Raw genomic sequence first — 16,239 nt, 5'->3', positions numbered from 1 at the left:
TACTACGATCTGATCGTAGGTGACTAGCACTTCTCGACAAAGTTCATTAGTTACTTATCAAAAATAGAAGACTATATCTTAATTGTCTACACCGGATACTCCATAATAGAGTGGTGTAGTAGAGAGAAGAAATAGGACTTTTATAGAGATATTTAGATTAATGGTGAGTTATTCCGATTTATTTCTTTTTCGTTATGGATATGCCTTAGAAACTGCAATTACATTATAATTTTAGTCTTTCTAAGTCAGTATCTTGGACCCCATAGAACTGTGGACTTAACGTAAGTCCGGTATGCGGCAAGTTCGGATATGGAACTGTCCAATATATATACTGAAAGAGAAAACGGATAAGATGAAATCAAGGACGAATGTATGCGCGTTTATTAGATATCCAAACGAACGAAAGGAGGTTTATTTTATTTTCTTAAAGGAAAGAAGGTAATTGCTAGCACAAATACCAGTTCTGTATAACATGATTATTTAGTAAACTATGTTCCTAGATGTAAACTAGTTTTACAGGAACTGAGCAAAGAAATAATTTGTGAATCATCTAAAATTCAAGTGCTCAAGAACATATAACTTTATATGTCGGAATTGACGTTCCATTGCATTTAAGTATTGGGAGAGACATTAATAGACAAAATTTACTACCTTCAAGTAGTGGGAGTAATGTTGAGCAGAGAACACTACAGGAAGAAGTCATTAATATTTCAATACCGCAAGATAATGAAGATGATATTAGTAGTACTTCGTCGTAGTGGGAGACTAGTAAGGAAAATCATAGTTTGGTATGTACTCTTGGGAGAGTTTCATAACAAAGATCCCTGAAGAGCTTAATACCAAACTAGTTAGTTACGACAAAGCACTACTAGACAAAGATTGCATTTGAAAATAACTTGGCAAGTTCCTTATAGCAAAAGCTTATTGGCAGAGACTTTTAATAGTCTTGCAAAAGGATAGCTGTGAAAGTTATAGATGCATGGTTATGAGTCGAAGTGGGAGATTGTTAGGGCATATACCATTAACCATGCATTTAGATATAGTATATTCTAATAATTGTCATGGTTAAAAGTCTAAGTGGGAGATTGTTGGGATATATACTATTAACCATGGATTTTGATTTGGATATAGTATAAGTTTTAAATAGATCATATATTCGTTTGTGTCCTTTACTTATATAGTAGATGATTTAGTGTATAGAGTTTAGCTTATACACGGAAGATTAAATCATCGGTTCTTATAAGTATAAAGATCATGTTCACAATCTAATGATGGAATTGGACAAACCATCAGGAATGATTGTAGCACAACATTAAATATAATTTATCTTGATTATGAGAATGGTTTAATTCCGACCTCTTGTGCTAGTATATTTTGTATGTATTGAACGGACCAAGTAGAGATAAGTATTTTATATTGACTTAATAAAATAAACTCTCTAGCCATTAAATGTACTTATACTCTTAATCTTGATATAACTATTATTAGTTGTGTATATTATTGTTGTTTTGATTTATTAAAAGGCGAGATCCTTTCGTGAGTCAGTATGCCTGGTAAATTGGATAATAATAATAATAATATACATCGGCGAAGTAATAGTTAGTTGATAGAATCCATGTCTCGGTCTAGAGATTGATGATACACCTTTATGAAAGCTTATAAGTTTTCATGTGTAAACCCTGCCGGTGGATTTTATATCCGTCACATGAAATAAGTTAAGCGAAAGTCTAAAGGAAATAATCAATGAATTAAATTGTCAGTAATTTAATTTATTTGATTAGTAATTGAATCTTAACATGGGGAGTTAAATAAGGTTTAATGGAAGAATTTCGAAATTGAACTTAGGAGTGCAGTTACGAATTTTTAGTATAATAATTCATAATTTATTATGATAGTATTAATTCGGATATTTCGAATTAAGTCCATAATAGGAAGCCTCGTTAATTAAATACTGCGGTCCCTGCTGTAACCAAATAATTAAGAATTAAATAAAATTCTATTTCTTGTGGAAAAGGAAGACCCTACAGGTATAGAAAAAGTTTTTAAACCCTAAAACTTGTGGCTATATAAATGGGTCTTATTCCATAAGGAGGCTATGGATTTTACTACACGATTTTCCTAGGAGAAATTCGCCCACACGAATTTCGCTAATTTCGGACATTATTCGGGTCACACAACAAAAGACTGTGGAACTGGAGGACGGGCTCGTGGACGATTTCGCACTTACTTGAAAGCTCTTTTCGCGATCACGGTCACGCTTCAAGAGATAAGTATTGATTTTAAAAATCTGTTATTATGTGTTGTCTATATTACATGCAAGTGATCCTGGCTATTTGCTTCCACTGTTTATACATGTTTTCCATCAATATATACTTTCAAGATTAGCCAAATATTAATAGTTAAGGAAGAATAAATGAATGATTTTTTTAAAAATTTCAATTCATCAATGCAACTCAATATAAAATTTAAAATATCAATATGCTATGTTTATTTTGAATCGATAAAACTACTTCTCAATGTTGGTTTGTGAAGACAGAAAAAGAATAAAGGGATTGAAGTATTTAAATAATATTTCATAAGAAAATGAGCATACATGTTAGAATCAAAGCCTTAGTAACAATAGATAGTGGTTCTCTATGATAATTAAATTAATAGCCTGTTTGGCCAAGCTTCGTTTTTGTAACGATCCGACCGGTTGTTTTGAAAATTTATACTTTGTTCGGTTGTTTGAGGGCACGTATGATGTACTTTGACTTGTGTGAATCGTCGGTTTTGGGTTGCAGGTATTTCAGAATCAAATTGGAAGAAAGAATTTCATTGTTGAAGCTTTAAATTAGGAGAGTTGACCAAAATTTGACTCTTTAGAATTTGACCTCGGATTGGAATTCTGATGATTCCATTAGCTTCGTTAGGTAATTTTGGACTTAGGAGCGCAATCGGAATATAATTTGGAGGCTCGTGGTAGAATTAGGCTTGAATTGGCGAAAGTTGGAAATTCGGCGATTTCGGTCGGCAGTGAAAAAATTGATATTAGAGTCAGAATGGAATTCCGGAAGTTGGAGTAGGTTCGTAGTGTCATTTGTGACATGTGTGCAAAATTTGAGGTCATTCGGACGTGGTTTGGTTGGTTTCGGCATCAGTTGCCGAATTTGAAAATTTAAAAGTTCTTAAACTTGAATCCGAGGGTAATTTGGTATTTGGATGTTATTTTGAGTGATTCGAAGGTTCGACTAAGTTTGTATGTTGATATATGACTTGTTTATATTTTTGGTTGAGGTCCCGAGGGCCTCGGGGTGATTCTGGGTGGTTAACAGATTTGTCAAAGTTGGAAAATGCAGTTGAAGCTGTTGCTACTGCTATTTCCGCACCTGCGAAAGGAGGAGTCGCAGGTGCGAGATCGCTGGTGCGTTTGGGGAAGCCGCAGATGCGGAAATAGAAGGCCAAGGCTGGGAATGCAGGTGCGAAGAATTGGCCGCATCTGCAATCCCACAGGTGTGAGGCCTTGAGCGCAGATGCGGAAAGGAAGAATTGGGCCGGTTCCGCAGAAGCGGAAGTGTTACGCAGGTGCGCACCCGCATGTACGGAACCTGGGGTCACAGGTGCAGAATTGAGGGATTAAGTGGTTCTCGCAAGTGCGAGGATTCGACCACAGGTGCGGTTCCGCAGGAGCGGACATATGGTCGCATGTGCGACTGTGGTGGGCAGATAGCCCCAGCTCGTGTGTTTTGTCTTCATTTTTCATTTTTGGAATTGAGAAACTCGGGAGAGAGGTGAGTTTTCGAAGGTTTTCAAGGAGCAACATTGGGGTAAGTGATTCTAACCCATAATGGTATAAGTTTCGTGAATATATGGCCTTGTTCATCATAAATTAGTAGGATTTTGGAGTGACAGTAGGGGGTTAGAGCTTGGAATTTTTAAGAGTTTAATTTAAGGATTTGAGGGACCAAACAATGTCGTATTTTGATGAATTTGATATGGTTAGACTCGTGAGTGAATGAGCTTTTTAGTTTTGAAAATTTTGTTGAATTTCGAGACGTGGGCCCGGGGCCCGGGTTTGAGCCAATTTCGGGTTTTGGTGTAATTTGATAGTTTTTCTTGTGGAATTCATTCCATTAACGTATATTGATGGTATTGTACTAATTGTAAATAGATTTGGAGCATTTGGAGGTCGAGTCCAGAGACAAGAGCATTGCGGGGTAGAGATTTGACCGATTTGAGGTAAGTAACGATTGTAAATCTAGTCCTGAGGGTATGAAACCCCGGATTTTTGTATCATTCTATTATTTTGAGGTGACGCACATGCTAGGTGACGGGCGTGTGGGAGTGCACTGTTGGGAATTGTAACTTGGTCCGTCCCGTAGCAACTGTGAAGTTGCATATTTTGTGGAAATTATATGATACTTATATGTTTTAGAAAGAGTTTCTGTAAATTGGGTTGAATGCTATGTTTGGGCCTTGTGCCAGTACTGTTTGGACCCTTAGGGGCCTTTTCTTACTATCCTCTCATTGATTTCGATTGAAAATCTATACTCAGTCATGGTTATACCTGTTTACTGCATACCTCAGTTTTATGACTCTATTTTGATGCATATAAATGTTGTTTTGGGCCGAATGCCATATTTTTTTACTGAAATACCCGAGTGGCTTGAGATGTTTATAACTGAGTGAGGCCGAGGACCTGATTTGTGAGGATATTTATGGGATCGGGCTACACGCCGCAGCATGTTGTATATTTATGGGATTGGTTTGCACGTCGTAGCATGTTGCATATTTATGAGATCGGGCTGCACGCCGTAGCATGTTTGATATAGGCCGAGGGCCTGAGTGATTTATGCCATGATTTGGCTTGATATAGCACTTGGGCTGAAGGAGCCCCTCCGCAGTCTGTACACACCCCCAGTGAGTGCAGGTACCTACTGAGTGCGAGTGCCGAGTGCTGAGTGACTGGGAGGCATGAGTGATTGTGAGGTATGCCTGAGTGGCAAGAGTGATTGTGAGGTATGCCCGAGTGGCAAGAGTAATTGTGAGGTTTGCCCGAAGGGTTGTATATGAGTGATGCTTTGCCCGATGGGCTGTTTATGATTTCATCATTTTTGCTCACCTTTGCATTTTTTCTCTGTTTGAAAATTATTGAATAATATCTTTAAATGATTTTTTTTTACTTGAACTGGGTTTAAACGAGATGTTTTGATTCAAATCCTGATTTTAAAAGCATGTGGTATTTTACTGAGATTTTATGATATGAACGTTATATGCTTTATTGCTCGTCACTACTGCTCGGTCTTTATTTATTATTGTTACTTACTGAGTTGGCGTACTCACGTTACTCCCTACACCTTGTGTGCAGATCCAGGTATAGCTGGACACGGTAGAAGTTGTTGATTATTCTGGTTGCAGATTTTTCCTCGGAGATAGCAAGGTAGCTGCTTGGCGATCACAACCCCTGCTCTTCTCCCTCTTATCTTCCTCTCATTGTTTTCCAGGCTGAGTTAGCCTTGATATTGTTAGACAGATTGTAATAGATGCTCATGACTAGTGACACCCCGATGTCGGGCTTTTTCTTCCGCACTTTTATTTTGATTTGAACTCCCTTTCGAAGGTCTTTATGTTAAATAACATTGAAATTATCTTTGAAATGAAAATATCGGTTTGTTTTGGAAATGATTCGGCTTGCCTAGTTCCACGATAGGCTCCATCACGACAGGGGTTAGTTTGGGTCGTGACAGATTGGCCTAAAATATATTTTTTAGTCAAAAGTATTTTTTTTTAACCAAAATTAAGGTGTTTTGCCAAATTTTTTGCTGGAAAAAAGAGCTTTTGAGTAGAAGTAGAAACAATTTTGGAGAAACAGATAGAAGTAGATTCTCTCCAAAAGTACTTTTTTGAAAAGCACTTCTGAGAAAAATATACTTAGTGTAACAACCTGGCTGGTCGTTTTGAGCAATTGCGTCAGGTTCGGCAGTTTGAAATCACGAGTAGCTTCACACAATGTATTATGACTTGTGTGCATCATCAGTTTGGGATTTTAAGAAGTTCGGAAAGGATTTTTAGGAATGACTCTCATTTGAGAAGCTCGAAGTTTAAAGAATTAACCAAGGTTCGACTTTTGAATATTCGACCTCGGATTGGAGTTTAGATGGTTCCGATAGGCTCAAGTGGTGATTTTGGACTTAGGTGTGTGTCCTGATTTGATTTGGAGGTCCATAGGGTAATTTGAAGCATTTTTGGCGAAAATTGAAAAGTTGAAGTTTTGGAAGATTGAGAGGTTTGACCGAGAGTTGACTTTGATGATATCGGGGTCGGAAAGCGATTACTAGAGTTGGAACAACTCCGTTATGTCATTTGGGACTTGTCTGCAAAATTTGGTGTCATTTGGAGTTAATTTGATATGGTTCGGACGCTTGGTTGCGATTCTAGAAGTTCTTGAAGTTCATGGTGATTTTCATGTGTTTTGGCATCCGATTCGTGGTTCTAGAGGTTGTTTTGGTGTTCCGATCACGCAAGCGAGTTCATGTTATATTTTCAAACTTATGTGGATGTTTGGTATAGAGCCCAGAGGGCTCGGATGAGTTTCGTACGCGTTTCGGAGTGTTGGAAGAAGGTTCAGCTGTGCTGGTGTCTCTGTTCTCGCATTTGCGAGGTTTTCATCGCATTTGCGAGATTATTCTCACTTTTGTGATGATGGGCTAGGGCAAGGGAGTTTGCAAATGCGAACTATTTCATCACATTTGCGATTAGGCAGCTTCGGATTTGCGACACAAACGATCGCTTTTGCGAAAACTCTGAGCTTGCATTTGCGACCTTGGCAGTGCTGGTCAGCCTTCACTTTTGCGACGCTTTTGTCGCATTTACGAGCATCGCAATTGCGATCCGGATGTCGCAAATGCGACATCTGAGGCTGGTATTAAGACTCCCATTTCGGGACTTAACTTCATTTTATCATATTTTGAACCCTAGATCCGAGAGTGGGCGATTTTGAAAGAAGATTTTCATATCAAATCATTAAGTAAGTGCTTCTAATCAATTTTTAATTATATTTTATGATTATATCTCAGATTTGACATCAAATTCATGAGAATGTAAAGGAAAATTTGGGAAAAATTGTAAAATCTTTCAAAAATGTAAAATGATGATTTGAAGGATTAATTGGTATGGAAACTTGATAATTTTTGTATGGTTGAACTCGTATCGGGATGGGTGTTCGGGTTTTATAAATTTTGTCGGGTTCTGAGGTGCGGGCCCGGGGGGTTGACTTTTTACAAATTGTATAAATATCATAGCTTTGTTAATTGAAATTGTTTTCTCTTGCATTGTTTGATGTATTTAAGTCGTCTTTGGTTAGATTGAGCCGAGCGGTGTGAATTGGTAAAGGAAAAGCTAAATTGAGTATTGAGTTGGCCGAATTAAGGTAAGTGTCTTGTCTAACTTTGTGTGGGGGAAACCTATCCCTTAGGAATTGAGTCGATTGTGCTATCTTGTTATGTGGAAGCCATGTACGCAAGGTGACGAGTGAGTACACAATCTATATGTGGCATTGACCGGTTTAGATTGTTTAATCTCTTCCCATTCCTTTGATTAAATTATCATAAAATGTGGTATCTCGTTGTTAGGCTACTCTTACATGCTCTATATGATGTTGTTAGCACTTATTTACCTCTTGCTCGTTATTTGGCCCTTATATGTCGTGGTTAAAGTTATTGCCTTGCTTATTGTCTTGTAACATCTTAATTGCTGAGTTCTTCTATGAATTTGTGCATATATGCTACATGTCCAAATTGTTATAATTGCATGCTTAATTATTACGTGCCTTACATGTCTTGTCATTTTTGTAAAGGTTGTTGTATTCCTTTTATTTTTACGTGGTTCATTTGTTGTAGTGTACTCATACCCTCGGTTGTAGAAAACTCTTGTAAATTGAGTTATTGAATTGTTGTTGTTGATTTAAATTATTGTACGGGGGATCGGGTTGCACGCCACAATATGTGAAATAAGGGAGGTGTTGAAATAAAGGAGGATATTTATATTGTGATATTGTTAGTGTACGGTGGGATCGGGTTGCACGCCGCAACATGTGAAATAAGGGTGGATTATTATGGTGAAATAAGGGTGAATTATGATATTGATATTATATGGTGGGATCGGGTTGCGCGCCGCAACATATTATATTTATTGTTATGATATTGATGTTGTACGATGGGATCGGATTCCACGCCGCAACAGGTGAAATAAGGATGAATTGATATGGTAGAATAAGGGTGAATTATGATATTTATATTATATGGTGGGATCGGGTTGCACGCCGCAACATATTTGTATATTTTGTATCCCCTGTTTTATTGTATTGGCTCTAGTTCCTTTGTACGAGATTCTGAGAATTTGTATTTCCGGTTTTCACTGTCTTCTGAGGATTGAGTTATGGTCATTGACTTACTGCCTTGCCGCCATTTTCTGAACTCTTTTTCCTAGTACTATTATTTTGATAAATTGATTTTCAAGGTGAATTTACTATGTTGAGTCATTACCGCCTGCCCTGTTGAGTTGTTAGTAATATGGTGATTTAAAAATAAAAGAATTAATATCATGCTACCTTTCGTGACTTCTAAGTTAAAACTTGCTGTATATTTCGGTATTTACTATTTCTAATAGTTGTTATATTTTATTTCAATTGATTTCTCAACTTAATCTTCTTAACCTGTCTGAGGTTTTTATCTTACTTCAAAGGAAACTGTTATTATGGTTTAATTTAATAAATCCTATATTAAATTCAATAGCTTGTTTAATGTTGTATTTTATTTAGAAAATATTATTTTTCTTCACTCAAATGATTTCTAAAATAAAATGATCTTTCTCACGGATTACCTACCTGATCTAGAAACTGAAATTTTACCTTGTGATGTATAAATAAAATCTATGAAACATCTTAATTAGCATTTGACACGGATATTATGTACCGAGTAGCACGTGGGTTTTGCCGTGCAAAGTGAGATGAAAAGATGTGGGCACAAAGTGCCATGTGTGCTAGAGGTTTGAAAGTTGTGATTTATGATATGTGACTACGAGCATTGGAATTGTTGGAATTGTGTATTAGAAACGATTTGATTGGTTGAGTTGGTATCGTTTTTCCTACTTGAGTACATTTATACTTCATATGTACTCCAACTATGTTGTTGTTTAATTATTGGTTATTTCTCGTTGTCATTCATGTTCCCCTTAGCGTTATTATTGATTGTAATTTGATTTCTTTCTGCTATTGGCATTACTCTGATATTCCTTCCTTGTTAGCTTTATGTCATATCTTGCACAGGTTTATATTCTCGGTAGGTGTCTTGACCTGGCCTCGTCACTACGCTGTCGAGCTTAGGCTTGATACTTATTGGGTACCACCGTGGTGTACTCATGCTACACTTCTGCACATCTTTTGTGCAGAACCAGGTACTTCAGATCGAGTTGGTTTTGAGACTTATGCTTGGTGTGGTTGGAGACTTCAAGGTATACCTGCCGGACATTCGCAGGCTCCGAAGTCACCTTTTAATTGTATTTATTTCCATTGTTTCCTTTTGTTCCGGAATAGTGATGCATTTATTATGTATAACTACTCCTAGAAAGGCTTATGATTTGTACTACCGGTTTTGGGATTGTAAATTGTACAGATATTTCTATTTCAAAATTGTTCGATGTTAGTAAATATTGTCGTTATTTCTGTTAATGTTAGGCTTACCTAGTTTTAGAGACTAGGTGCTATCACGACTCCTTCGGAGGAATTTTGGGTCGTGACACTTAGAAGCACTCTTTAAAAGCTTGGCCAAACACTAATTGTTGCTCAAAAATACTTTTTAAATTAATTAGTCAAACACAAACTACTTCTCACCAAAAGTACTTTTTTGAAAAGCACTTTTGAGAAAGGCACTTTTCAAAATAAGTAGATTTTAGAAATTTGACCAAACATGCTTGTCACGACCCAAAATCCCAACTTGTCGTGATGGCGCCTATCTCAATATTAGGCAAGCCTACAACCTCAATAAACCATAGTTTCTCTTAAGTTTGAATATATAATATTTAAATTCAGTAGAAAAATCTCACACATACAGATATAAATACACTCCCAAAATCCGGTGTCACTTAGTACATGAGCATCTAAATGATAACAAAGTGTGACTGTTAAAAACACTGTCTGAAAATATAGAGCAATACTAAGACTGAAAGGAAAGAGAGTCAAGGTCTGTGGACACCAAGCAGCTACCTCGATAATCTCCAACAGATAAAATACTGAGAACTAGTAACCGCCGTGTCCGGAAGTACCTGGATCTGCACATGAGGTGCAAGGTGTAGTATGAGTACAACCAACTCAGCAAGTAACAATACTAAATAAAGAACAAAAAGTAGTGACGAGCTTCACAGCTGAGTCCAATTACAGTAATTTCCAACATAACAAGGTAGGCATGCTTTCAAGTTCAACATTTAATGCCAAAACAGTAATTTCATATAAAGTTCAACTGAAATATAAATAATATCTCTCAGAAATTCCCAAAATAGTGGTATATGCCAACTGAAGTACAACAATAATAAAAGTAAAGCATCCTCTTAGGGCAACAGTCACTCAGTCCTCCCATTCGCTCAGCACTCGGCACTCAATAGATACCTGCGCTCACTGGGTGTGTGTACAGATTTCGGAGGGGCTCCTTCAACCCAAGCGCTATAATCCGCACGGACAACTCACGTGCTATAGTATCAATATCTGGATCCGCACGGACAACTCACGTGCTATAGTATAATATTTAGATCCGTACGGACAACTCATGTGTTGCACGGACAACTAGTCATAAATCTCTCTAGTATCTCGGGCTCTCAATAATAATGAAAATTAGCCCAAACAACAATGATATGATGCATCAATAATAAATAATAGAGACTGGGATAAAATAAACAAGTAACTACGACTAAGTACAAAATAATAATTTAGCAGATAATTAAACTTGTACACGACCTTTGTGAGTCCCTACAGTGCCAACACATAATCTAAACATGATTAGTGGTTCAATTTCTTTACTACATGGAGAATGTACAGATAACAACAAATTATTCAATTACACCGTTCTATGGAATTTGACCAAGTCATAATTCCTACGGTGCATGCCCACACGCTCGTCATCTAATATGTGTGTCACCTCAAAACCGATCACATAACAAAAAATTCGGGGTTTCATATCCTCGGAATCAGATTTAGAATTGTTACTTACCTCAAACCGTGAAATTCTTTATTCTGCTATGCCCTTGCCTCGCGAATCGGCCTCCAAACGCCTCATATCTAGTCACAAATAATTTGATTAAGTCAATACAAATTATAGGAATTAATTCCATATGAATATACTAATTTTCCAATAAAATTCGAAATTGCACTCAAAAATCGCGCATGGGGCCCATGTCTCAGAACTAGACAAAAGTTATAAAATATGAACGCCCATCCAACCACGAGTCCAACCATATAAATTTTATCAAATTCCAACATCAACTCAACCCTCAAATCTTCAAATTAAACCAAGAGGGTTTTCACAATTTTCCAACTCAAATCACCAATTAAATGTTAAAAACAACCATGAAATCATGTAATTTGACCAATATTGAGTTAAGAACACTTACCCCGTTATTTTTCTTGAAAATCTCCCAAAAATCATCTCTTCCCGAGCTCCAATTCGTCAAATATGGATGTCCCATTTTCAGAACTTAAACTTTCTGTCTAGGTTTTTCTTCTTCGCGAATGCGGCCACTGCCTCGCGTTCGCGAAACATATTTTGTGCTGCCCAGAATTTTCTCCTTCGCGAACGCGGCCCTTGCCTCGCGTTCACGAAGTACAAAAATCTGCTGCCCTAATTTCTTCTTCGCGAACGCAAGATCCTACTTGCGAACGCGATGATTAACGACCTCATGCCTTCACGAACGTGAAGCCTCTCACGCGAACGCGTTTGGTCCAACCCCAGCTCCCTCTCTTCTTTGCGAACGCGACAACCCTCTCGCGTTCGCGATGCACAACCTGCCCAACCCTTCGCGAACACATCCTTTCCTTGGCGAACGCGAAGAGCAAATCTTGCTTGTCCCTTAGTTTCTCTTCGCAAACGCGAGACTCCTCTCGCGAACGCGATGAAGGAAACCAGATAGTGCATCAGAAAAATTCCAGCACATCTCCAAGTCCAAAAATTGATCTGTTAACCCTCTGAAACTCACTCGAGGCCCCCGGGACCTCAACCAAATACCCCAACAAGTCCTAAAATATCATACGAACTTAGTCGAAACCACAAATCACATCAAACATTGCTAAAACCACGAATCATACCCAATTCAAGCCTAATGTAACTAAGAATTTTCAACTTCTACATTCGATGCCGAAACCTATCAAATCAAGTTCGATTGACCTCGAATTTTGCACGCAAGTCATAAATGATATAACGGACCTATTCCGAATTTTCAGAACTGGATTTCGACCCTGGTATCAAAAAGTCAACTCTCTGGTCAAACTTCCAAACTTAAATTTCTATTTTAGCCATTTCAAGCCTAATTTAACTACGGACTTTCAAGTAGTTTTTCGGACACTCTCCTAAGTCCAAAATCACCATACAGAGCTATTAGAATTATCAAAACTCTATTCTGGGGTCGTTTACACATAGTCAACATATGGTCAACTATTTCAACTTAAGCTTTAAACCTTGGAACTAAGTGTTTCAATTCATTCCAAAATCTCACCGGACTCGTACCAATTACCCCGACATGTCACATAACAACTGTAAGGCACAAATTGAGCAGTAAATGGGGAACGGGGTTGTAATACTCAAAACGACCGGCTGGATCGTTACAATGCTATAAATATTACATTTCAAGCATTGGCAATATATCGTTAACTTTGGTTTCGATTTCAAGCTAGGTGAACAGAAAAATTTCTAGTTTAGAGGCCGCCCTTTTAGTCTGCTCTACGTAACACAAATTCGAATTAGTCTTGTTAGTGATAATCAGATATCATAAATTTTACTAAATAAAACAAATATTACATCTCAAGAAAGGATCATAGATCATGCTAAACTGACAACTAAGGGAAAAACTATATATATTTTATATTATCTATAAATAAAAAATATATTTATATATTGATTTGGTCGATATTTTTACTTGTTTAATACCAAAAGCCGATTTGATTTAGTTTTAATTTCTCTTCGAACACCCTTATATTCGGTTTAACCAAAAAGGGAAAAAAGAACTTAAAGTAGTGAAAATATTCTAACTAATATATATTTATATAAGAATTTTAATAGCATTGGAGCGTGAATATTTTATTTTAAAATACATAAGGTATATATTTGGAGAAAAAAAAAAAGAAAGAAAAAAGTAGGACAGAGATCTTGTTTTACTGTCGACAAAAAAAAAATCCTGTTTTTCTCCAAAGTATGGGGGAGATTAATTCAATCCAAGTCATCCTTCATTCTACACCGTTGATTGACTAAAACATCAAACGGCTGAAACTCACGATCCGCGTCATCCCAAAGTAACCAATCAACAGCTCGCCTCAACTTCTTATATAAGCAAAACTCTTTACCCCACTCCCTTCACACTATTCGAACTTAAAATCCCCCCGATTTTCTACAAACTCTGCTAATCTCCTCTTATATTACTCAAAATCTTCTTTATCCCCTCAAAATGGCACCAAAGGCAGAGAAAAAACCCGCAGATAAAAAACCAGCTGCCGAAAAAACCCCCGCCGCCGAGAAATCATCAAAGGCCGGCAAAAAGCTCCCGAAGGACGGCGCTGCTGCCGCCGGAGATAAGAAGAAGAAGAGATCAAAAAAGTCAATTGAGACTTACAAGATCTACATTTTCAAGGTGCTGAAACAGGTTCACCCTGATATCGGAATTTCAAGCAAAGCCATGGGTATCATGAACAGTTTTATTAATGATATATTTGAGAAGCTTGCTCAGGAATCTTCTAGACTTGCTAGGTACAATAAGAAGCCGACAATTACTTCACGGGAAATTCAGACTGCCGTCCGATTGGTTCTTCCCGGTGAATTGGCTAAGCATGCTGTTTCTGAGGGTACTAAAGCTGTTACCAAATTCACTAGCTCTTGAAATTTGATAGTTTTTTGCTGTTTTTTCCTTTTGGTTTCTGTTGCGTTTATGAGGTCAATTAGAGTCTGGTGATGTAAAGAAGAAAAAATGGTTAGTATTTGGTGTAATATTTTACCGTTCTGTATCTGTAACAATTTTCCCATGTGTTAATGTGAAATGTGAAAGTAAGGGAAACGGCATTTACCATTATCTCTTTTCGGGTTTAATTTTTTTTAGATTTGAAAATTGGAATTTTGAAAATCTAATGATGATAGATATGTTAATTACACTATCTCTATCTGTTATCTTAATCAGCTTCCTTAATTTCACTTATCCCATAATTATTCGTTCCTTCTACAGGAAATAGTAGGGGTGGCGACTTTTGATTAATTGACTATAATGTTTAATTTACTTTAATGGGTTGTAGTCATTGAACTTTACCTCTATTAGTAAAGTCACAAAATTATTTTGTTACATTATTAAGATCGTTTAATGTTACTCTTTGTATCGTAAAGCCAATAAACTATTTTTATATCGTGCTAACAAACTCACTAAATTAGAGTTCTTTGATTTTGCACTCCTAACGTATGATAAGATTTATGCTTCCGAGATTGGATCGACGCGGGACAAGAAAGTCAGAATATAATATTAAACGGCTCACACTTATACATTATAAACGTGGATGCTAAAATCCCTTAATTAAATGAATAGGCACTAACAGCGTATAACGAAATTATTGTAAAAATTAAACAAGATAAATGACAGAATTAACAAGGTCTGATATATGAGCTTGTTTGGACTGGATTTTTGATACTAGGTTTGGTGGGCCTGGTCCAAGTGGAATTTTATTCACTATAGCGAGTTATTGAAAATATGAATATTTACCTAGCTATACTATAATAAAAATTTATTTACCTCTTTTACTTAGGTTCTTACTTAATTATATTCTATATCTATATTTATCATTTATGTACAAAATCATAAATAAAAAAATAATAATAATAAATTCCTTAAATTTAACATCTCATTCTCTCTCCTTCACCAACCCCTTCCTAAAAATTTGAATTTCATTATTTTTCAAAAGATTTCACATCCCTCCCTCATACTTATCATCCAAAATCTGTACTTCCCTCAAAATATAAATGAAAATGGAGAAAATTTTGTCTCTAAAATTGTAGCAGCAAAGGGTACTCCATCGATATCCATTAAAAACTTTCGAAACTTTGAATTCAATATTTGAAATTTACGAATTCGTGATTTGTTTGGATTGAGTATTCTTGCAAACGATGAAAAATATATCTTGTAGTTTATATCTCAATTTTGAGGGAAACTGGTTAAGTTTAGAGTTGGTTTTACGTAAAAAATTATATTGAAACTCGAAGAAAACGAAGTTGCAGGAATTGTATGATAAATGCATCACAATTATTTTAGAATTGCGTCACAATTGCATTAAATTGTATGTTACTTGTATCTAATACAATAATACCTAAAATAATATCTGATACAATACTAATATAATTATAATACAATATTATATTAAATTTTAAGTTTAGAGTTATGATTGAAACTTGAAGAAGATGAAGATCACAATTGTCTCACTATTTTTTCAGAAATGTATCGCAGTTTGTATCACAAATGTATGAGAATTACGTTAGTATTGTATCAAGTATTGCTTTAGGTATTAATATATCAAATATAAGTTATATACAATTGTGATACAAGTATAATACATTTATGATACTATTATGTTTTAGGTATTGATGTATTAGGATTCTAATACAATTGTTATATAATTCCTCCAACTACTACAACTACTTCTTCTTCTTCTTCTTCTTCTTCCTTCTTCTTCTTCTTCTAATAACTATGTACTTAACTAATCTCCATCAAAATTGAGATATAAATTTCAAAGGATATTCTCAATCACTTGCAAGAACATCCAATCCAAAAAATCATAAAATCTTAAAACCCGAAATTGTATGTATGTATGCTCGAGAATCATATGCATTTTTGGTCTTCGAATGGATCAATTTGTGGATGAGCGTGTTAGTCAAACAAACTGAAGAAATTAGGGAAAGGAAGAGAAAAAAAAAAGAGGAGAGGAGAAAAAGGAAAGAATTTTATTGAATTCCTTAATTGAAGGCACTAATAATA

At 36.1% G+C, this 16,239-nt stretch overlaps 1 protein-coding gene across 1 annotated transcript; it reads left to right on the top strand.

Moving 5' to 3' along the window:
• Nucleotides 1-13,589: 13,589 nt before the first annotated feature.
• Nucleotides 13,590-14,298, top strand: LOC104088189 (histone H2B-like). The gene has a single exon (XM_009592831.4). It carries the CDS (start codon nucleotides 13,681-13,683, stop codon nucleotides 14,107-14,109), a length of 429 nt encoding a protein of 142 aa, XP_009591126.1. The 5' UTR covers nucleotides 13,590-13,680; the 3' UTR covers nucleotides 14,110-14,298.
• The last annotated feature ends 1,941 nt before the right edge of the window (nucleotides 14,299-16,239 follow it).

The sequence above is a fragment of the Nicotiana tomentosiformis genome, chromosome 5 (genome assembly GCF_000390325.3).
Source record: "Nicotiana tomentosiformis chromosome 5, ASM39032v3, whole genome shotgun sequence".
Taxonomy (NCBI): domain Eukaryota; kingdom Viridiplantae; phylum Streptophyta; class Magnoliopsida; order Solanales; family Solanaceae; genus Nicotiana; species Nicotiana tomentosiformis.
The sequence above is the reverse complement of the archived record's forward strand: the minus strand, read 5'-3'. Positions and strand labels throughout refer to the sequence as shown.